Source organism: Anser brachyrhynchus, assembly GCF_964034855.1.
Source record: "Anser brachyrhynchus genome assembly, chromosome: 8".
In the NCBI taxonomy this organism is placed as follows: domain Eukaryota; kingdom Metazoa; phylum Chordata; class Aves; order Anseriformes; family Anatidae; genus Anser; species Anser brachyrhynchus.
The window spans coordinates 28,970,289-28,993,509 of NC_137702.1; the positions used below are offsets into that span (position 1 = coordinate 28,970,289).

Below are 23,221 nucleotides of genomic sequence, written 5' to 3' on the forward strand. Positions count from 1 at the left end.
TCCTCACAACCACTAGTCATGTGATTTTTTTTTTTCTCTTTCACATTTACTGGATAATATTGAAGCTTGTATCAATTTTTGGCCCTCCAAACACATTTAAAAGGCGTATAACTGACTTTGGGAATAAAGAAGTATGTGCCATTCTGGGCATTGTATAATGCAAGACTTTTGGAATCAGTGGATAGATTACAGTGAATAGATATAATACAATGCAAAGTAAATTTAAAACTGCTATTGTATATGTTAATAAGCATTGTTCTTTTACTTTTATAACCTGTTTTGATTTTTTTCCAAGATATTTCTTTGTTTTTAACTTTATCCTGTCAGAGATATTAGGTGATGCATACTCTTTTAGAAAGAAATATAATGTTCTTTTTTTTTTTTTAGCATTTACTACTCATTAATACAGTGGAAATGGCACTTTTTTCACTGTAGAAATATCTTAGAAAACTGAGATTATGAGCTCAGTCTCCATCTTTCACAGGGACCTCCTGGAGCAACTGGCGCTGAAGGCAGACAAGGTGAAAAAGGTGCAAAGGTAACACAGACTTTTTTTTTTTTTAGGAGCATGGAAATGTAAATTATATACAAATTAAAAGTAAGTTGCTTATCATTCACTGAGTGTGAAACTTACTGAAGTAATAATACGTAAACTGTAAAATCCAAATTAGGACCCAGAATTAGTAGCAGTACATAACGGAGCCCATGGTGGACTCTCACCAGTACAGGCCCAACTTAGCTCACCCCTGTGGAAAAGAAAGATAAGCATGCTTTGCTGGCATCCCCTTGCTTATATGAAGCTATCATAATTTTGTTCAGAAAAACGTTCTGGAACGCTGTTTTGGAATAGCTTTTGAAAAATGGATTGAGGAAACTGTTCTCACTTTGCAGCTACTGTGCCAACCTTAGTCCAATTTTCCTTTCTGACCTCTTACTTATGTTCTTTCTAGGGTGAACCTGGTGCAGAAGGGGCTCCTGGAAAAACGGGTCCAGTTGGTCCTCAGGGACCTGCAGGAAAACCTGGCCCGGAAGGTCTCCGGGGTATTCCTGGCCCTGTGGTGAGTAAACTGAACATATAATAATATTTTAAATGTTGCATTTCTTGGTATATTCTCCAGTAACACAAATATTATGTTCTCTCTAGGGAGAACAAGGTCTACCTGGAGCACCAGGTCAGGATGGCCCTCCTGGGCCTCTGGTGAGTACCTTTCCATTCAGTGCCAAAACAAAAAAAGCAACCTTTAAAGCATATCATTAACATGTCTGTGCATATTATAGAAAAAATAATTTATAAGTCAGTTCTTAGCACAAAGTCACTACTCTTCTATTCTGTTAGAAACTGATACATATGACTTCCTTCATTCTACTGCTCTACTTCAGTAGGTAGCTATATTGATTTATACCAGCTAAAGAGTGAAATAAGGCAGTGTAAAACCAAATTCTTGAAATCCCCACAGTAGAATTAAAAATAAAACCAGTGAAGCTTACTATCAAAAAATCTACTTTAGTCTCCACATCAGCAAAGCTTAATACATTAAATCGTTTTGTTTCCTTTAGTGGTAAATTTTATACATCCATTGATTTTAACGACTGCCAGTGTATGAAAGCATTATTCCTAGGGAAAAGATTAGATCGTATCTATTCTTTAGAGAAAGAAAAAGATTAAATCTGAAGTAAGGCCAAAAAGATACTTCTACCTGAGAAGAAAACATGCTAGTTTTATAAAAATGAATAGCAGCATCCAGTCTGTTATTCATTGTGGCAGACCCAGGAAATATAATCCATGAGCAAAGCATTTAAAAGAGTCTTAATGAACCAAGCTCCCAGTTTCTAGGGCACTGGCTAGAGCTGGATACCCCATTTCTCTTGGTTTCAACCCCCTTTGCTTACAACAATGCCAGTAGAATGACATACACTTTGTTGGCCATTCTCCTTTTCTTTATGCTCTCAAGCATTTATATTAATGCTCTTTACATTAACGTTCTTTTATAATGTAGCAGAAGGCACTGAGTGGTGCAACTGTGAGACTCATCAAGTATCACCGCTGATACATAAGCAGTATAGATCAAATCGGAAGATATCAGACAAAATAGTTATCTGCATTGGCTGTTCCTATGAACAAAATAGTGCAACTCCAATTTTAACTATACTGTTGGATAAAATCAAAGTCACCTTTCATGAGGAATTTTTCTGTTTTCAGCTAGAATTGAGTTTATATGATTTCTGGTTAATAAATTTGACAGCAACCTCTTAGTCCTAAAGAGCATATTGAGATGCTCTTAGTGATCTGTTTATACTGTAAGGCAAGTTACTGGTAGCTTTGTAAATTACTTCTACACACTAGCCTAATTGCTGTAAAACTTGGACAAAATACAAAAAACTTGTTAGGTTGCCGTGAATGTTATATGGCAAACTAGCCAAGTACATTTTGCTGTGTGTTTATAATATGATTAAAGCAAGGGAAGCTTTTCGATGGCATAACATACTATAAAATTATATCATTATTTCTATTTACACTTGCTATTTTAGTACATTTTTCTAAAGAACTAAAAAAAAAAAACACAGCACTGTGAACACAAATTACAAAATACTGATATTCTTATTCAGCATTATGTGTAGAAATTCAAATCCAAACTATATGGCCAGCATTTTAATTCTTCACAGGTCAAACAAAGGTGATCCAATTTAGAGAGAAGTTCTCATCTCTCTCCAAATTCACTGAAGTAGAATTTACCTATATTATCACAGTTGAATGACACGCAGGGAATAAGAAGCTTCAAAACAAAACATGGACTGTTAAAGTTAGGTGAAAAAAAAACGTTACTCTCCGAAGACATCCTACAGTCTGCAAGCAGTGCTATCACATTAAATTTTACTAAATTTTAGTAAAATATACTCTATGTTATTTTGAAGATTAACTATGCTAACATGGATAATAAGAGTACCTTAGGATACTAGGGCATTAAGGGGCTATCCTTTATTTCAGATATGATATGATTCTTAAAGGCAAAAGGAAAGGTCGTGTGCATGAAGTGTGAAGGAAGTCCCATGTTTCCTTTCCTGTATGGACTTAAGAGGATACAGGTCTTTGGGCAGCCGTAACACTGAAAGTTTTTGCTCTTATGCCATATACACAAACTCAAAATCTTTCCAGAGAGCACTCCCCAGTAAGAAGCTAGAGTCCAATGAAAAATTATTCAGCAGTAAGAAACATCAATTTCTCATGTCAGTCACCAGAAGCCTCCAAATACATCATCAAAATCAAAATCTCTCTTCCAACATTTGAGAACTTAAGCATTCAATTAAAATCTGAAGCTGAGTGTATTATCTATCCCAAATGCACTGGCTTCTTGTCAGCTCAGCAAGAACTTTTTTAGATGTACTGCTGCAACTTAAACTTTATTTTGTTTTTTAAGTAAGTAAAATTTATAACATAAATGTTGTTGAGATGAGGTCTCCTTCCTTCCGTTCCCTTCCTCCCCAGCAGTTTGCTATCAGGAGAAGAGTATGAGAGTAGATTTACAGTAGAGCACAACACACTGCAGGTGAGAATGTCTGATTCTGTATTCCAGAAGCTTTAAAATTTCACCTTTTATTCATGAATTATGTATTTGTCTGGGCTTTTGCATCTAATGATATTCTGAAGTAGAGATGGAAAGGATACACACTGAATAATATTTTGTACATGAAGTGTTATGGCACTTCTGAGTCTGTGCCAGGTTGAAAAGGTCACTTATTACTGCTATCCGTATCATAACTTTACAGATGTCCACTGCCAGCAGGAGACTAATAGTGATGACATACTGACTTAGTTTAGCAGCTCAGCTTCTAATGCATACATGTTCAGTGTGAGATTAATAGCCTCTGAGAAATGAATACCTTTTTGGTACTTGCATATACGTGGCATAGCCTGAATTTTTCACCTCATTCTGTACAAATTATAGAAAGCTATCATTGCTATTCTTATGAAGCTTAGAAGATATCTTGGAACGGTGTCTGCATAGCAGTAATTCAAAAATATTCAAAATTCAATATTATTGTATCATATATAAGATATATATAATTATATATAAGTACATGCTTACGAGACACTGTCTATTAAATTCTCTTATAATCTTATGTCATCAGTGTTACAGGCTATTATTTAAGTAACTTTCTTCTAGGTAACTTCCAAATTCCAAGGGGTCTAACTTTTTAAAAATGAGAAAATGGTTGTAGCAAAATAGGGCATAATGTTTCTCTTATATTCCACCATATAAAAAGTTTTTAGAGTATTGAGTTAAAATTCCTAAACAGTATCAAGGAATTAAAAATCAAATATGGTCATAGGCTGGATTGCTATTAGAGACAGGAAAATATTAAGGCCCCTTAAGCTAGCTGAGGCTAAAACTTCAGAAATACTGATTGCAATTCTGAACATCGTATTCAAAACATTAATTTCGAACTACATGACTGGTAGAAATTCTGAACTTCTGAAAGCCTACCGAAATACTGCTCTGTGAATATTTTATTCATTTCCATCCTTATAGGATACCCTACAAGTACATACTATGTAGCTGAATATTCTTGTATGATTGCGGAAATAGATGAACTCTACTTAAGCATGTTTTTTTAGGAGAGTTTGTAGTCTACAGAATATTAGTGTTGGTTAGTTTAAGTATGTTGATAATTCCACAGCACGTCTACCTTCTCAGGACCAGTTAAAGTCCCCACCCTTGTAAATCTGAAAGAAATAAAACCACCAATGTCAACTGGGTTACATACATGCATAACACCGCACTCTCACTTTTACTCAGTTTTTTTTGTTTGCTGTTAATCAGCCTCTCAAGAGCTGATGGAAGCAGCATTAATATTTAGGAAGCAACTGCAGGTTAGAAAAGAGTATTTCTTTTTCAGTTTTATAAAGTAACATTTTTACTGTGATGTGGAAAGGATGGTTTGTAAATACAAATTGTAAGCCGCTCATATGATGTGGACTATGTAAGTACCTAAAAAAATATAGAAAATTAGAAAATATAGAAAGTAGAAAATTTAGCTTTAAATGCATAATTCATGATCATCCAGGAATTTCAGGTGCCAAATCAAGGAAACCATAATCCCAAGACAACACCTTAAGTATGGAATCAAATTATGAAGTAGTTCTCCAACAAAAAAATATTGAGGAGCAGTTACTATAAACGATCTGATTTTTATTCTGCAATAATCTTACTGAGCTGTAGTAAACTGGTAGAAAACAAGGGATATTTTCTACTGCCTTATGAAATAAAGGGCTAAAATAAGAAACTGGAGAAGATACATACTACTGTCTTAAAACTGGATAGGTACATCAACTAAGGTGGAAGTAATAATAAAGCATATAACGTAAGCACAAGCAAAATTAAGCTAATCAACAAAAATTCAGTTGAAAATTTGTTTGAATATCACATAGCTTACTGGATGCTTTCAGTGCAGTTTAAGAATTTAATTGGCCTTTTCCTTCTTTATAGATTTCCAATTATAGAGAAATTTAAATGCTACAGCAGCATCTTTATGCCTTTTTAAACATACACATCAATGTTATCTTGAGCCCTAAATCACAACCATCAACCACTGAATGCCTCCACAGTTTGAGTTACTCTGCCTTTAAAATATTTCAAGAAAATATGATTTGTGCAATATGTAAAAACTTACTTTTACATTTCTTCCCTTGATTTATTTAGGGTCCACCTGGCTTGCCTGGCCTGAAAGGAGATCCAGGTTCCAAAGGAGAGAAGGTATATGAGAATGTCTATATTTTTATTCATTGTTTGTACCTTTGTTATTTTGGCCCAGTCTAAAGGGCTGTATAAAATTAGCAGAAAGAAATACTGTTTTTGGTTTTTTTTTTTCATATCAGAAAGCAAGACAACCTTAGGTATCTATCAATCAGCTTTCCATAGCTTTAGTGGTAATTGTGAAGTTTTAAGTAACATCAGATATCCTGGAGATATGTAGAAAGAAAAACATTACTGTCTGTGTGGTAATCTATTGACCATGCAAATTTTTTTCCTTTCAATGAAAACTCCAAAAACTGATGTAAAGAGAATCTTGAGTTTCACAAAAAAAAAAAAAAATGGAAATAAAAATTATTAGAGATTTTAATTTTTTAACAACAAAATGTAAATATTTTCCAGCTATATTTTCTTTTTGAAATAATGGATTGAGAGATCTGGAATACCATTTTCTAATAGAGTCACAACAATTTATTGATTGCTTGTTTATCAGGGAAGAAACGTATAGAGAAAAGAATATGAATATATCTTGTGAATTACGATTTTTGTTTATACAGTTAGGTCAGCTGTTTATACAGCTCTATTACCTGTGGAATCAAATGTGCAACTCTGTAATAACTCTGTCTGCTTATAAGTATCAAAATGTAAAAGTTGGTATGTAATCTGTACCTACAGGTATTGTTATTTCTGCATCAGTTTCAGAAAGGACTGTGGTACACTTTGATCTCTTTCACTGAATAAGCATTCACAGCTTGCAAATAATCTTCAAAAGCCAACTAACATTTAATATGCTCACAGAGTAATTTTTTCAAGTTAATTGATAACTAGCAACTGTGATGACATTTGAAAGCTCTAATTTGTGTGTTTGCAAAGCACATCTACTTTATATAGAGTTCTCACTCTTTCTTCTGTCTTGTTTAGGGACATCCAGGTTTGATTGGCCTGATTGGACCTCCAGGAGAACAGGGTGAAAAGGGTGATAGGGGTCTTCCTGGCCCACAGGGATCTCCTGGAGCCAAGGGTGACGCAGTAAGTAAAACGTGCTTTCACTCAAGTTATATGCGTGTCTTTCTTGAAAGAGACATATAAAGTTACTATAAACACTTAACACCCAGAGCCTCCTGATAGAGGTTAAAGCTCTCCTAGACAGTGGACAAACATGGTGAAGCTAAACAACTTAAAACCAGGTCATAGAGCATTTCAGGAGGAGGAAACATACACCTCAGTTAGGGCTGAGATAACACTAACAGCACCAATCTTGTTATGTACTACCCAGAATAGCTTCTCTTTTCCTAGTTATTAAGTCATGTTTTAAGCTTCTGTGTAAAAATTGAGGCTTCAAAGCCGATCTGAAGGTGAACAGAGTTGTGACTATAAACGCAACTCAAACTGTCAGATCATATTTTAAAGACTATTTTGGACTCTAGAGAATAGCCTAAATTGAAACTCACCAGGGCTGGACACTTACTAGGACTACCTTTTTGATACATATGCACTTCTGAATCCAGTCTAGTATGTAAAATACTTTAGTTCTGTACTTATTCTCTTATTCTTTCTTAGGGAATTTCTGGTCCTGCTGGTCCACTTGGACCCCCTGGTCCTCCTGGTTTACCTGTAAGTTACTTCATCCAGTCCTCCTGTTCAAAACATTCACATGTTGTATGGAAGATACTCCAACTATGTGCCTATGTTCTTCCCCATAGGGTCCCCAAGGTCCAAAAGGTTCCAAAGGATCCAGTGTGAGTAATTCTCTTCCATATTTTCTGGTTTTGTACTTAATTTCTGAGTGTTATTTTTTAACATCATGTAATATGGTTAATACTACATTTCTTTCATCCCTTTATAGGGCCCTGCTGGTCAAAAGGGTGACAGTGGTTTACCTGGTCCACCTGGTCCTCCAGTAAGTAAGAACTCGTACTTGACATACAAGCACATTGTACTGACATGATGGACCTGTTTTGACAGGGTTTGAAAACAGCACTTGTGAACTTGCAGATAAGGAAAATATTAATAATTGTTTGAAAATAAATTTGTCAGGAAACAGAAATCCACCACATAGAAATACATTGTCTGCTCTGAAAAAAATCCATTAGAAATAAAAAAAATGCAATGATGATTTAATGTGTCATATGGAAGCACAGAAAACAGAATGATTTCAGTTTCCTGCTGCTAATACTCTCCTGTTTCTACTACTTCTTTTCCATAGCATAAAAATCTAAAATGAAAACAGTCAAAATCTGAATGAATTGTTTCAATTTTCTGAAATGAAGTACTGCTTTATAGACCCCAAGTGGAATTTTAAAGTTTTATCATCGGGAACACCCACAGTTTTTGTTTGCTGTAGGCTATGCCTCCACTTCAGGTAATTGCTGGGGATGAAAAGGCAATCACAAATGAGTTCTGCGCACTTACGTGAGGGCAGCATACTCTTCCCCAAACAGCAATGGAATGGGAAGAGTTTAGAGCAAAACAATGTTTTGGCCTGCCACAATCTGTTTTGGCATAAATCTGAATGAAATAAGTAAAATAAATAAATTGTAGAAGCTCTATTCAAAGCATCTTCATGTCATGTTCTTTCGTCTTCCTCTGTGTATTTATGCATCTGGAAAACCAACAGAAAAGGTAAACAGATATGTTTTCCATCCAGGGTCCTCCAGGTGAGGTAATCCAGCCGCTGCCAATCCAGTCACCCAAGAAGACTAGAAGATCTCCTGATTATATGGTGTCTGATGCTGGTGATAATATTCTGGATTATTCCGATGGTATGGAAGAGATATTCGGTTCACTGAATTCACTGAAACAAGACATTGAGCATATGAAGTATCCAATGGGCACTCAGAACAACCCAGCCCGAACTTGCAAAGACTTGCAACTCTGCCACCCAGACTTCCCAGACGGTATGTTAATATTGCATGACAAAGGCAAACAAGGCTGAAGTTATGATCTGCTACGATACTTTGGCAGAATCATTAATTATTGATAGATGGTTAATATAGTTGCTCAATAAATACAGTGTCACTAAACCCATTTTTGCAGGTATAAAAGGGTTCTGTTTATAAAATGTGAGTATAGAGATGTTCTGTTGGTAAGAGCCGTGATACTTTAAATACATAACCAGATCTGGTTTTGGAGTTAAAACTTTCAAGTTGCTAAGAAAAAAACTGATTGTTCAGGAAGGTAGGCCTTGCATTTCCAGAATTATCCAAACAGGAGAGGAATGAAAGATTGATGCCATTTAGATCAATGGAAGTAAAATCACAAATGTCAGCATACTGGAATAACTTCTAGTTTTTAAGAGAAACGACAATTATTTTAGTAACTGCTTAGTATAATATAGAAAGCAGCACAGGTATTATATGTGATTTATTATTGAATATGACTGTCAGAAAGTTACTATTCTTTTATCCTTAGAAACAATAATTCAGTCCAGAATGACCTCTGTTTGTCCTGTGTCATTCAGCAAATGGACATTCAAGTTTCTCTAGTACTGTTTAATGCTACTAAGCTCTAGCTTAATAAAATGCAGAATAGTACAAACTAGGCACTGTGCTCTGAAGGACTATTTTCATTTAATTATATTCTGTTTTCTTTTCTTTTTTTTGTAACTGAATTTACCCCCTTTGGAAAGGTTTTAAATGAAAGTCAACCTTCACACAATTTTCAAGCTTTCATACTTTTTTCTATTGCAATGGATATTTTTTCCCAGTTCTGAGCAATATTTTTCTGTTTTTAAATGGGAGAAAAAATAGATTTTGACAGCTTAATAATACTCTGTTGCTTTCACTCTAGATAGATAAAAACAGATGGTTGCCTTGAGGAGTAGTTAAGCAGTGTGTGTGCTATATAAAAAGTACATATTTTACAATTCAGTACCTCCGTAATAGTGAATGGTTTTTATAAAACACGTTTGTCTTCTTCATTTAACAGTATTTGCTTATTGTTTGGAGCCTTCTTCAAATCAAAGGAATCTTATTCTTGTTAAAATAAAAGTAAATGCAGTCATTAAAATACAAAATTCTGCATGGGCAAGACTTGCATGTAGGAAAGACTGTTTTCAATAAATACAGCCTGAATAAATAGAATTTTAAAAATATGATAAATGCTTTGTCTATGCTCTGTATTCAGAATACAGAACCAGTGAAAGGATTTGTTATGCCTCTTCAAAACCTCTACTATTTGCCTGAAAGTCGATTAGAACATTAGTGTCAGAAAATCTTCGCTTTCCTGCTGTGAAACTATCTGGAGATAAGGACCCACATCACAGAAATCAGCATTATAATTATAATGGTGGATTTTAAAATGTGCTGATTATTAATGGACCTCAGATTGACTGCACCTCTCTTTCATCCCCAGCCTTTACTCACCCTAGCATTGTAGGGCTGGAATCCTCAATCATGCCAATCTGTTGTGGTTTAACCCCCGTAAGCAGCTATGCACCACGCAGCAGATTGCTCACTGCTCCCTTCCACCTGGCTAGATGAGAATTGGAAGGGCAAAAATTAGAAAATGTGTGGCTTGAGACAAAAACAGTTTAATAAGAAAGAGAGAAGCAGAGAGGAGAGAGAAGGAAAGGGAAAAGAAGAAAGGAAACAGAAGGAATGAAAGGGAAGAAAGGAAACAAAAGGATTTAGATAAAAATAGACTTTGATCCTGGTGTTATATTCCATAAACAACAGCAGCAGCAGCAAACCACAAATGCAGGAGGTTCCATCAGAGCATCAAGAAGCACTTCTTTACTGTGATGATGACTAAACAGTACTGACGGTGAATTGCTCAGGGAGATTGTGGAGTGTCCCTCCTTGGAGATATTCAAAAGCCACCTGGACGTGTTCCTGGGCAACCTGCTTGAACAGGGGTTGGATCAGATGACCTCCAAAGGTCCCTTCCAACTTCAACCATTCTGTGGTTCTTTGAAGAGAAAGGGTTGTTTTCACATCATTCAGATAACTTCACCACAATCTCTGGAGAACTATTAGGTAGTAAAACCTGATTACGATCTTCCAAATACCATTTCCATGATCAAAGGCAAATTTTTTCTTTATGTTTTAGGGGAATACTGGATTGATCCTAACCAGGGCTGTTCTGGAGACTCCTTCAAAGTGTACTGCAATTTCACAGCAGGTGGGGAAACTTGCATCTACCCAGATAAGAAATCTGAAGGAGTAAGTACCAATGTGTGTTTTCAGTTGGCTGTTGACAGATCCTACTGTACTATTGCAATGTTGAATTAAACAGGATAATTACACTGTCACATTTTCATATATCTGTCTTTCTGATTACATTTAAATTTGCATAAATCAGAATGAAGCAGTAAAATGGTACACCGAGTTAACAAACAGCATTTCTACTCTTTTGCTTAGACAGAGCTTTTGTGCATCTGCTTGCTAACCTTTCACTGCATTACATAATGCAGCCTAGCTGGGCGACAGGTTGAAATGTGTGATCTAGAGTTTGTCACGTAAAAGTTAAACTCTTAGTATGTTTCTTTTGTGAGTTCATTTATATCTATTAATTTATAAGTATATGTAGAACACTGTATATAAACAGTGTCCTCTGCCATTGGTATAAATTACCCCTGAGGGGTATATGGTATAGAGGAATACTTTCTAAAAGCTTACCCAAATGAGATAGATCTATCAGCATCAACACCAGTGAAAACTCTAATTTAGACACTCTTCACAGAACAATTTACACTAACAATTTACCTGAATCTTAGATGACAACAGTGTCTCCCTGAAGTAGAATTCTCTCTCTTTATAAGCTATCACCTTGGATTCCATTCAAAGTCACTAATCTGAAGGCACTCTGTACCAGAAAAACATCCTATTTTAGTGTTTTTACAGAGGCTGAGGACTCAGAAAAAAACATTCTTTACTATCTTATGTGAAATTTGTTTCAGGTAATTTAAAAACTTCTTATCTGTTAACATATGTTCTAAATATTTATATTTCCACTGTTTTACCACACAGGTTAGAATTTCATCATGGCCAAAGGAGAATCCAGGATCTTGGTTTAGTGAATTTAAGCGGGGCAAACTTGTAAGTGGCCATTACAGCATACAGTTATTCACAAATCAAGTATCAAAAAATCCTTCAAAATCAAAGGAAGGATCAAATCCTTCAAAAAGGAATTTTATAATATATAAATAATAATAAACTTCAGACTTTTCAGCTCCAGCTCTTTTGCCCTAGATATTGTAGCAGTTACATGGCCTCTTGCCACTGGACAGCAGGCACCTGCCCTGTCTTGTCCCACTGTACTGCAAATGCACAACAATCCCAGTAGTCACCCACCCAGCTGACAGTGAGATCTGGCTTCCAGCAGACCACACATTACCACTGAACCTAAGTAAAGCAGCTGGAGCACATAATCCCGTGCTCCAGTCTAAATAACTGGAAATATACTGAATATGCAAAAATGAGCCTGCAGGCTGACATAACTTTATAATTAACTAAAAACAGATTCCCAAAGAGATTCTGCTGTTTTACACTATATAGGGGTAATTCTCTGTCTTGCCCATTAGAACAAAGCTAAAATATATAGTTCTTCATCCTAAATATATTGCTATGACATGAAAAACTACAGAGTCATAGCTTTATTGAACTTAAAAATCCCATAAAATGGTATGTGTAGGTTTATTTTTTTATTAAGGACAGTTATGTGGTTCTTCTGTCAAAAATAATTTTGTTTTGCATTTTAACAAAGGGAACAAATAAATGTTCATGTGAATTCTTATATTTTCCAGCTTTCCTATTTGGATGTTGAAGGCAATTCCATTAATATGGTCCAAATGACATTCCTTAAACTACTGAGTGCCTCTGCCAGACAAAATTTCACTTACAATTGTCATCAGTCCGTAGCTTGGCATGATGCATCTTCTGACAGCTATGACAAAGCACTAAGGTTCTTAGGATCAAATGATGAAGAGATGTCTTACGACAACAATCCGTACATCAAAGCGCTTCACGATGGCTGTGCAGTAAGTAGATGTTCAGAATATTCTTTACAAAACCAACCTGTCAATTAAAATAGAAATCAAACATTCATTTATTTTACAGCCTTCCCCTGACAAAAAGCTTTCTAAAGACTTTATTTTTAATAGACTACCTTTTTGTAGTTTTAAACTGCAGTTCACTAGTCCCTTATTCAATTTTTATATACGAACAAAAATAATTATTTTCATAAGCCAAGCAACAGAAATAGAACAAACCTGGCATGGATACAGGCTGTCAGCACCAATGTGCTGAAACTAGACTATTTGCTAGTATGACCACAATATTAAAAGCAAACTAGCATAACAAGAGGAGGCAGTCCATGAGCAGAATATATTTACGTTATAAATAAAATCCTATGAAAATATAAACTTTACAGTTTCTAACATCTGACACATGAAAGGCAATCATTTATTAATGCCACACTACAGAGGTAGAGTATGAAGATCTACAGCACATGCTTACTCCTCTGATATGTAACCATGTAACTCTTCCCATGTAACCATTTGCACTTTTTTTTTTTTTTAACAGTCAAGAAAGGGCTATGGAAAGACCGTGATTGAAATCAACACACCCAAAATAGACCAAGTGCCTATAGTTGATGTGATGATCAATGACTTTGGTGATCAGAACCAAAAGTTTGGATTTGAGGTTGGTCCTGTCTGCTTCCTTGGTTAAACTTAAGACAAAGATCAAATCAACAAAAATGTTGCACTTTGGTGCTACCAACCCACTTCCTGCCACATGCAAGTTTTGAATAAGGATGGCATAGAAAAATGTCTTGCTGTGTATGTGTGTCTCATCTAGAAAGTTATTGTTGCCCTTGTAGGGCCAGAATCACATGACTTAAACTAATTTTGCAAGAATGCTGTGGCACAGACAGACAACATAGGGCTCACTTTATCAACACCACACTTTGAATTCTTTTGGTGCTGTAAAAAAAAAAAAAAAAAGACATGGTGCTCCTTCAATTACAACAGAGGTGTTATGAAAGTGTTTAATAAATTGTAATTATTCTATGTACAGTACTATACTGTTATTTCTCTGTCCATTTCCAAAACTTGCATGTGTCTCTGAATTGCATCTGGCTCTTATTTTATAATTACAAAACTACATTGTCAATACCGTGTATGTATTCTGAAAAAATAAAAATGTAATTGCCAGTGAAGCCAATTCCATTTTTGATTAATAATAAAATCCCTTTGTATATATTTTTGTTGAAGAGCTTTGTTATTTGAAGTCGCCAAAAAAACTTAAGGTGGCAAAACTGGAAGATCTTAAGCAGCACACTCAAATCCCTTTTCTGCAGATATTACTTCATGATGATGAATTTCAATGATGAAAGCACTCTCAAAGGTGCTGTGTTCCATGGTGCTATACCTCAGATTTTTTTTTCTTTTCCAATTCCAGAATTTCATAAGAAACCTGTATATAACTAAAATAAACAAGTTTATATTTTTGGGTAGGGGAAACATGTAAGAAAAAAAAAAAAAACTTCTGTTAAAATCTGTGTGAATTAAATCAGTCATATAGCTAGCTTTCCTTTTTTTTTTTTTTTTTAACGTTTCTCATCTGATTTTGTTTCCATTGTGCTTATTTGGTCTGCATAAGTATTAAAACTGGATTCTAAACAGTTATTTATGGATTTCTTGCGGTGTTTACTTAGATTTTTATGTAAGCAATAATGGATGTTTGCTTCTTGAACTGGATACTAGAAGTTCCACAGAATGGTCCTATACAATATTTGCCTGTCCCATTAATATGAATTATTTTTTCCTGTTATTTCAACTGAAGGCCAGGGATGCAATATGTCTAGGTCATGTGATTCTACATAGTTGCTAAGCAACACATAGGGGACTGCTTCCTACAAAGCTGTCTTTGACCCAAACCGCTACCATTAGCTCTTCAAATGTCACCCAAAAAGTTGGTTTGGCCTTCCCTCTGAACATTTTATTCAGGTAGCTGTAAGTAGAAATTACATTTTAACTTTGCAACACAAATCCTTTTGTAATTATTTTTCATAATATATGTAAGACTTGAAAATAAATGTTTGTTTCTATTTCTATAAATTGTTAAATTAAATAGTACTAGCTTCTACTGGCTCATTTCCAACTGGTTCTTTCTCATGCACGTTTATACATGTAAGAGTGAGATTTCAAAGGTCAACTTCTTGCTGTTCATATTTTCTTTTATTTTTGAACCAAAGTTTGTAACTGTCACCTCAAAGAGGAAAATACAAATTTTATTAATAAAGTCAAGTCTTGTCTACCTGGATTGGTCATTCTTTTTCTTTTCAATGCCCAGACCTCACCTGCTCTCCTTACTGTAACTTCACTCTGCTTCCAGACCATCCAGCCTCAAAAAAAACAATCTTACTGCATATCCTGCCAGGTACTGAGCAATAATGCTAGGACAAGAAGTGTTACCAGAAGAGATACTGATCCTGCTATTTATTGGCAGTACACAGCAGGGGCTGATCTAGCTAACTTCACATATACTTTATGCTGACTGCTGAAGCTACAAATCCGTGCAATACTATCAAAGTCCTATGCAAGACAGAATCCTGAACTTCTTTACCCAGACACTGTCTTGCATGCTGCAGTGTCCGAGTGCTTCAACATCTTGTTCTTACCCCTGTAGGCTCCCACAAGGTAGACAAATGACCCTATTTATTGATGGGAAACAGAAGACAAGAACTAGACCATGACCTAGAACATACCACAACACAACATCTCCTGTACTTTCTTTCAGCTAGCTCAGGCAGAACTGGTGAGGGGTCCAAGGCAGAGACATGATTTATGTCAACTGGGACTACACAAGTTAAATTCTGTTTTCAAGCAAGCCTATAAGAAAACAAGGATCAATATTTTTCACACTTCAAGTGAAAAACCTGTTTAATCACAGAAATACACGACAGCTGGACTTTACCTCTACAAGCTAACTAAACAGAAATTGGATGTTCTGAGATCTTGAGGTTTCACGCTACCGCAGACCAGACTGGGAAATATTGCTTTAGTCTGCTTTGAGCCTCTCTTTAAACAGAGAAAAGCCATAGTGGAGATGGCATACATTTTCCTCACTGCAAATAAGTATATGGCTGTAATGTTGCGTGGAAATGCAACAAGTAGATACACAGCGCCCTCAAGCCAACAAACAAAATTACAGACTGGGGCAATGTTCTGTCCAGCATAACACTGACACATGACGGAGATCTAAATGACAAGCCATGCCTGTAGAGGTACAAACTGTCCTGTGTTTAGACGTAAAGCTGCTTCTCTTTCTCTGTCCTTTCTTCTTCCTTATCCAGAATAGGAAAATATCAACTCATCATGATCAGCACATCTCCTGTAAAGCTTCCTAAAATTCAATTAATCTTTTCACTCTAAACGGGCAGTCATTATGCCTAAGACCGATAATCACCTTGTGAAATAAAAAGCTATAATCTCTCAAAAAGTGAGCACAGTTATTTACTTAAGACTCTTCCCCCTGGGGACAGCCTTGTTAATTACAAAATAGAGCTTCATGTGCTAATGACTAGTAGGAGATGCCATGATAGCAACTGATTTTCTATTATACACACACATTTTCTTGTGAATGAACACCCTCTACAGTATGAGACACCAAAAATAACTTGAAAATGACAAAGACGGGTTATTGAAAGTCATATCTATTATATTTACCCGAAACCATTCATATTTGTGTTCCATTTCTAGGCATATAAATTATCAAAAAGTCTCATTGTTGATTTGGTAAAAAGCAATGCCAAGAATACTGCAAAGGAGTAGGCTGCTCTAAAGCTATACATTCTTTTCTTTTTCTTTTTCAATAAGGACATCAAAGATTATAACAGTGAAGAAGGCTGCAAACATACAGACATGCAGATGTGCTGCTTTAGCCAAAATTGGGCTTTTTTTTTTTCTTCTCAGCTATGAGAATGAAGGCTCTGTTCTAATGACAGGATGAAGCCAAAGTCCTCAATACTACCATGGACATATTTTGTCTAGGTTCTGTCAAGACTTTTGCCAGACCCTGACTTTGTTTCCAGTTTCCCAAAGGTGGAGAGACATTATCCTCATCAAAACACAGCTAACTTCAGTAAGACAGACAGGATTAAGGATTCAGCATCAGGACTGGGATCTAACTGTCTTCACTGATTCCTGGTATGGTCTTTTTTTTTTTTTTTTAAACAAAAACATCACAATGACATCATAGCTAAATCTTGCTGAGGCATAACAAAACCTAACTACTACAGTGATTAAAACGCAGATGAAAATTAAACTTCGGTTGATCCAATTTGCTCCAATTACATTATGCACTACTAAAACATAATTTCTCTAAATCGCAGATGACCAACAAATCAAGGACCAGTCAGTGGGTTATGATAAAATACACAAATAAGCAGTCAATGCATGTTTTCCCTCTCCTGGTTGCGCCATGTCATCATTTATTCATGCCATTTGTTCTGTTCAGACCAGAGCTCATTCTCCAGTAAAAACCTCAATCCTGTTATCAGATTTCCTTTTATCATTATTTGTTAATTTGCATTATGGTGGATGATGATGACCACTTCTTGGCTTTCAACGTCTAATATATATTTCATGAGATATTACAATCTAATAAGGGTAGTAGCTTGCAATTTTCTGATTCTCAGCCCTTATACACCCAAGTGGCTAATGTTATTGCTTTTTCTCATCCTCAGCTCATATTTTCAGAGCAACCTAAGACTCAGCAAGGAGACTCAACCTCCTTCATGATTCTGAAGCAAAAAATATCTGCCATAAACACTGTCAACAAGCCCTCAGCAGATAACAAGAAAATGGGAAATTAATCACTCTTCAAATTATACAGTAAACAGAATAGTTGCTGGAACATTTATCATGTCTCCCTCTGTATACATCAAAGATGACAAATGTAAGTACTCATCAGAACTATTTTACAGTATGCAAAGCCATCTACTGATTCTGTGTTTGCTATGTGCCTTATGTGATGGTCAGCAAAAATTCTTTGCAAGAAGAAAAACATTTTTTTCTCAAGTCTCAGAAGTTCTCTAAACTGGATCTTCTGCTATGTTTTCACTGTAGTGAGGAGGTAACAGATAATTAAAAGAATCTTTCCGAGTCCACAGGGCTGGAACAACAAAGCTGTCCAGAGCCCCAAGGCCATCCCAGTGTCAAGGTAGGAACACCAAAGCCTCCCATTCAGTTCCCATCTCACCCTGAAATACTTCATACACAGAGATACTGGAAAAAGTCACAGCACAGCAAGTTCTGTAACAGCACTAGGCCCTGATGTTGTGTGTGTGGCTTGCAGAGGCCCAGCCTCCAAACTCTGTACCTCCCTGGTGTAAGAGCAAAATAAATACAGAGTAGAGCCACAAACCTGAGTTTTTAAATGGGAAATATTAAGTAAATGTTGAGATTGTGAACTGAGCTCAGGATCACAGACACCATTCTAATACAGTTACTGTTTCTGAAACCAACATACTGATTTACTATTTGTTAGTTTACTCAGAATCTTATACAGAAAGGCCAGTGAAGTCACCCAGATTATTAGCACTGACTTGAATGAACTTCTATAGCAGGCACCATTCATTAAAACAGCTAAACTAAGTGAGTGAAAAGTAGAAAGATTTAGAATTATTTTTACTGACATTAGAGCTTTCTTCTCTCAAATATTAACAAAAAAAATGAGTTAAGGTTTTATATTTTAGTCAGTCTCTCAAGCCTTTGCCTTTTTCTATTAGAATAACATCTCAATGATAGTTCAGGTGAGAGAGTAGCTCTGCTTTGTGGTTCTGTTGCCCAAACTGGCTCACAAGGTAACACAGCATGATGTGAAGGCTCAGGCTTTGGAGAATGCATAAATATATAATCTTCATAGCATTCACTATTTGGTAACTTCCTGATTTTGATGTATAGGGATCACTTATCCTTTGTTACTCCCCAGAAGGATTTCAGAAATATTCACTTTGCTCTAGGCCTGCAGCCTTGTTCAATGCACAAATATTAAGATCAAAGCTACATTTATTGTCAGAGAGAGCCAAAAATGGAATCTTAGTAAAAATTTCCATAGCATTCCCATTTCTCAACAGTACAAAGTATGTTTCACCTCCCCCCTTCTAAATTGTGACATTTCCATTTGAAACTGGAAAATGTTTTTCCTGTTGTGGTTGTGCTTTTTGTTTGTTTTTCAAACTGACTGCAAATACTTGACTGGTAGGAGGTCCCCTACTTTCCACACTGAGATTGTTTCCCCATGCACAAGGGGACAGGAGGTGAGTACAATACTGACAGTTGAATAAGGGTCCATATAAAAGGTACAATAAAACCAAGCAAAAATAATTCTCTGTGTACAACAGAATGGATGATGTGAGCAGGACTTGACTCCCTCCTCTCCTCAAACCTGGGCTACAGGGTGAGAAATCATGGCCCTGTCTGGGAACATCCTATGTGATTTCTGGTGCACAGCAGTGGTCAAGGTTTGCTTCTCACAGTCATTATGAAGCAGAAGGGTGCACCAGCAAAACTGATTCATAACAACCACACCTAAAAGGAGTAGCAAACACCACAGACCTCTGTGGGAAACATGGTGTCACAAATGTCTGCAGCACTGGCTGCAGCCAGGAGCCTGTTCCTTGCTTTCCTCTCCCTCCCTTTCTAAGTTTACCTCTGGCATTCCCTCAGTTTTTTCCCTTGCCGAAGTTCTTTATTCTCATTGAGCAGCCACATTTTATGGTGGTACTGAAAAGCACAGGGCATCTGAAAAGGAGGATGAGAGGCTTAACTTTTAAGGTCAGGTACTTGAAAGAGGAAGAGAGAACAATAAGGGAGGAAGAGGGGACTTGGAAATCTACGCAGAGTGACACTAACATGCTGCCAGACACATAAAGTTCATCTGAGCAATCCACATATCCACATTAAGAATAGAAATTAAGCAGCCTTTGTCATTGCCTGTGTTTTACCAAAGATGCAGGTGGGTCAGGCAGTGCTACAGTCTATCTGAGAACTGTCTCTACAACAAAGTCAGATGAAAACAACAGGGTTCATATTGATGACTGTAAAACCTCCTTTTGCACACAAAAGTTGGTCCATTTAACCACGTTGAACCACATCAGCCTCAAAACAAAGCCATAATATCTTGAGGAACCACATTTGATCTAGTGTTGCATCTTTGTGTGAAAACTTCCCTGGAGAAAGCAATAAGTTATAATTTAAAAAAAAAAAAATACACATGAACCTGAAAAATTTCCCAATTAAATGATTCTTTACTATTCCGAGGCATTATGAGTTTTGCATGTGTGCATTCATTTCTCATGTTTTGCATAATCTTTCTGATGACTGTATGCACAAGCGTACCATGTAGAAACAGCAGCTAGCCAGTGTGATTACTCATTAAGTTTAATGAGTAAGTTAGAATTATCTACTATAAAATAAAAGCAAAATCACAAATTTGAAAGCCAAGCTGAAGGCTGAAACATACGCATGCAGTTAGTTAATACCTTCTTAATATGCACAACGATAAATACTTCATATAGATATACAGCAAATTTGGATACACATTACCCAAGTGGAACTCAACTGTGATGGTATATGAAATGATACATTTAACTCTAATGAGACACGTAACTCTGAGGAAGCAAAGACACCGAGGTACTTTTGGGCTCTCGCTCTTGAACACAGCAACATTTTCATTATGTATATAGTGCTAGCCAGGTAGCATTCAGCCCCTCCTATTTAAATGCAGTGAAGGAGTACTGAGCTTCATGCCTATTTTCAAATCTCTGTAAATGCATGTGGGCTAACTCCTACTCACAGAGGACAGTGCTGTAACACGGACACAAAAGCAGAAAGGGATAAATCCCATAGTCTGCAAAGCCTATGGACAGAAAGGCTTCGATAACTCGGATAGAACGTCTAAAAAATTCACTTTACGTGAAGGTGCAAAAAAAAAAAAAAAAGAAAAAAGCCAACGCCAAAAGGAAGAAGCACCACCCACCAGTCGCTGCAGGCAGGCAGATGACCCCGGAGCAGAGCGGAACGGAGCCGAACCCACTGTGGGAGCTGTGCCGGTTCCCCACCGCCCGCCGGGCAGGGCTGGGCCGGGCCGGCCGCTGCGCAAGCGCAGGGCAGTGGCACGCGGCCCGCCCGGCTGCGGGACCGTTAGGACCGTTAGGACCGTTAGCCACCGCCAGAGGGCGCCTACATGCTCCTCTTCTGCACCGCTTCAGGGCAAGGGGCTGGGCTCGCATCAGGGGCGACAGCTTTAAAGCTTGTGAGGTAATTTCTGAGCCCCCGCGCGTGCAGTTGTGTGCGTAAAAGAGATGCACCCCACTTCCCTCTTACCCGTGATCCTGATGTTATTTGTCAGGGTTCTTTTCCCCCCTTCAAGTCTAACTTTGCTGCCCACGGCACACAGAGGTCAGTGACACCTCACACTCGTGTTTTCTCCCCTATCATGTCAAACAAATGACATGCAGCCCATGAGTTAGTATCTATCTGCGGCTTGTCTATGAACACAAGAAACCTTTTTTAAATGTAAAGGTGGAAAAAAAGAGTAATTTATTTCCTTTACCTAGGTCTTTCTGTGGTAGAAAAGGCTGCACAGTTCTGCAAAGCCTCCATATATGTGTGACCTCTGACAGCAGGTATGCAAATACTAACAAGTATTTAAACAACTCTGCATAAACTAAACAGGAACTTGTGTCATTTGTTTTGAAACAGTATAAAGACATTTCCACTGAAAAGTCCTCCATGGAGACATGAATCAGATTAATCAGTTTTGTGGTGAATGTGGTAGCTCCTGTTTCATGTAATCTCTTCCTCTGAAAGCTTTGATTGAAAACTAATCCACATTCAGGGTTTTGTGGTAGAGCCTGGGAGCTTCCTTCAGTAAACTCATCCCCAAAATTAATTGCTGCTGGAGCTCATAACCCATTATAATGCTTCCAGAATCCTTCCCCTATTATCTTGACCCGTCACGTTAAATTCATCTTTTTGACATGACACCCATTAAACAGTGTGAAAGAGAAGTACAGAATTCATTACTCAAACGGAAGAAAAAGCACACAGTCCAGTTATTGTTCACAGGTCTGCTTTTGCACTTGCAGAAATCAAATGACATTTCATCACAGCATTTAAGAGAAATGTTTGAGAATAAGCAATCATCTGTCCACCGTCCATCAACTTTAAGGATCATGACAAGGATTCTTCTGAATTCAAACTTACAGGACATTTCTGTGTAACACATACAACAAAGTAAGAGACCTGCACCAGTTCTACCCATAGACAAGCAATAAATTAATGGCTATGGTATGCCCTGGACTCTCATTTCCCTTAGCTATGAATTGTCTTAGGTGGAGGTTATCCTAGAGAGAGACACAAAATGATAGTGCTTAAAGTATCTGGCTGCCAGAAAGGCAGGTAGGGATTGTAAATTAAAACATGACAGAGCAGGGGAGGACTCCAGACCATGCATAATTTACATTAATGCATTTGTAAACCATGAATTCCTGTTACATATTACAACTGTTCTTACATGAACTGCAGGAAAAAATCTTACTCTTAATGAACTAGAATCTAGTTATCCAGAAAATGCAAGCACACATTTTAAGCACCTAGGGATGAAAGAAGAAAAAAGTTAAGATAGCTTCGAGCTGTATCCCTCCTAAAAATAAATGCAAACTCTACATAGGTTAGATGCTGTCAGAACGTCTGAAAAAATATGCAAGAAGGAGGAAAAAAAATACCAATAAAAAAAAAAAATCCCTAGTATGCCCTCATGAAAGCACTATTGAATTGAAAACATTGCTTGTGTTATAAATATAAAGCTTGGCATATATGTCTCCGAAAGTTTTAAAGTAAATCCAAAGAAACTACTTCAGCAAGCTTAGATTTCCTTCACAATGATGTAATACATTTAATTTAAAAACAAACAAACAAACAAAAAGCTTTTTTATTAAAAGCTTTTAGTTGATGTTTGAAAAACATAGTTAATAATTCATCGTAAATACATACCAGTGTAAAACATATAAAAGATACTTTTATAGGAGTGATTCACTTTTATAGGAGTACATACAAGAATAAAAATATATTCACTCTTCACTGTACTGATATCAGCTACTTATAAAGATAAAGAAATTTGGTCTAATTTCACATCATTTCCATGTTTTATGATAATATTAAACCAAGACTGCAGAGAACTGCTGAAGGCTGATGCCAAGGTAAGTGAAAGGGGAATCAGAGACATTCTGCTTATTTCAACTGTCATTACAGTAATGCGATCCATACCTTGACAGATGCTAAGAAGACTCATTTTGCTGATTGACTTTTCTTCAAACCTAAGTCTGTGGGCAATCAAAGAAAATATGAACATCTGGCTGAGCTTTTGATTGCCATGCTCACTGATACAGCTTACCCAAATAAGCAACAATTAGTCAGTACAGCTTGTGTCAAAAGACCCATCAAGTTAATTCAAATTAAC

The 23,221-nt window shown here is 36.6% G+C and overlaps 1 protein-coding gene and 1 long non-coding RNA gene across 5 annotated transcripts in view; one reads left to right on the forward strand and one right to left on the reverse strand.

Annotated features, from left to right (window-relative positions):
* The window catches only part of COL11A1 (collagen type XI alpha 1 chain), a 139,770-nt gene extending 124,754 nt beyond the window's left edge, over window positions 1-15,016 (forward strand). For all 4 annotated transcript variants that reach the window (XM_080602393.1, XM_080602390.1, XM_080602391.1 and 1 more), the window contains 13 exons: window positions 485-538; window positions 951-1,058; window positions 1,145-1,198; window positions 5,700-5,753; window positions 6,672-6,779; window positions 7,311-7,364; window positions 7,454-7,489; window positions 7,597-7,650; window positions 8,398-8,647; window positions 10,800-10,912; window positions 11,720-11,788; window positions 12,496-12,729; window positions 13,274-15,016. In XM_080602393.1, coding sequence (XP_080458519.1) covers window positions 485-538; window positions 951-1,058; window positions 1,145-1,198; window positions 5,700-5,753; window positions 6,672-6,779; window positions 7,311-7,364; window positions 7,454-7,489; window positions 7,597-7,650; window positions 8,398-8,647; window positions 10,800-10,912; window positions 11,720-11,788; window positions 12,496-12,729; window positions 13,274-13,420 — 1,335 coding nt within the window. In that variant the 3' untranslated portion in view covers window positions 13,421-15,016. The remainder of the gene's footprint in view (window positions 1-484; window positions 539-950; window positions 1,059-1,144; window positions 1,199-5,699; window positions 5,754-6,671; window positions 6,780-7,310; window positions 7,365-7,453; window positions 7,490-7,596; window positions 7,651-8,397; window positions 8,648-10,799; window positions 10,913-11,719; window positions 11,789-12,495; window positions 12,730-13,273) is intronic.
* On the reverse strand, window positions 8,404-22,973 carry LOC308199069. The gene is made up of 4 exons (XR_013954363.1): window positions 20,738-22,973; window positions 12,592-12,766; window positions 10,115-10,223; window positions 8,404-8,544 (listed from the first exon to the last, which is right to left on the reverse strand). It is a non-coding gene; the product is annotated as an uncharacterized lncRNA (long non-coding RNA).
* Window positions 22,974-23,221: the final 248 nt, after the last annotated feature.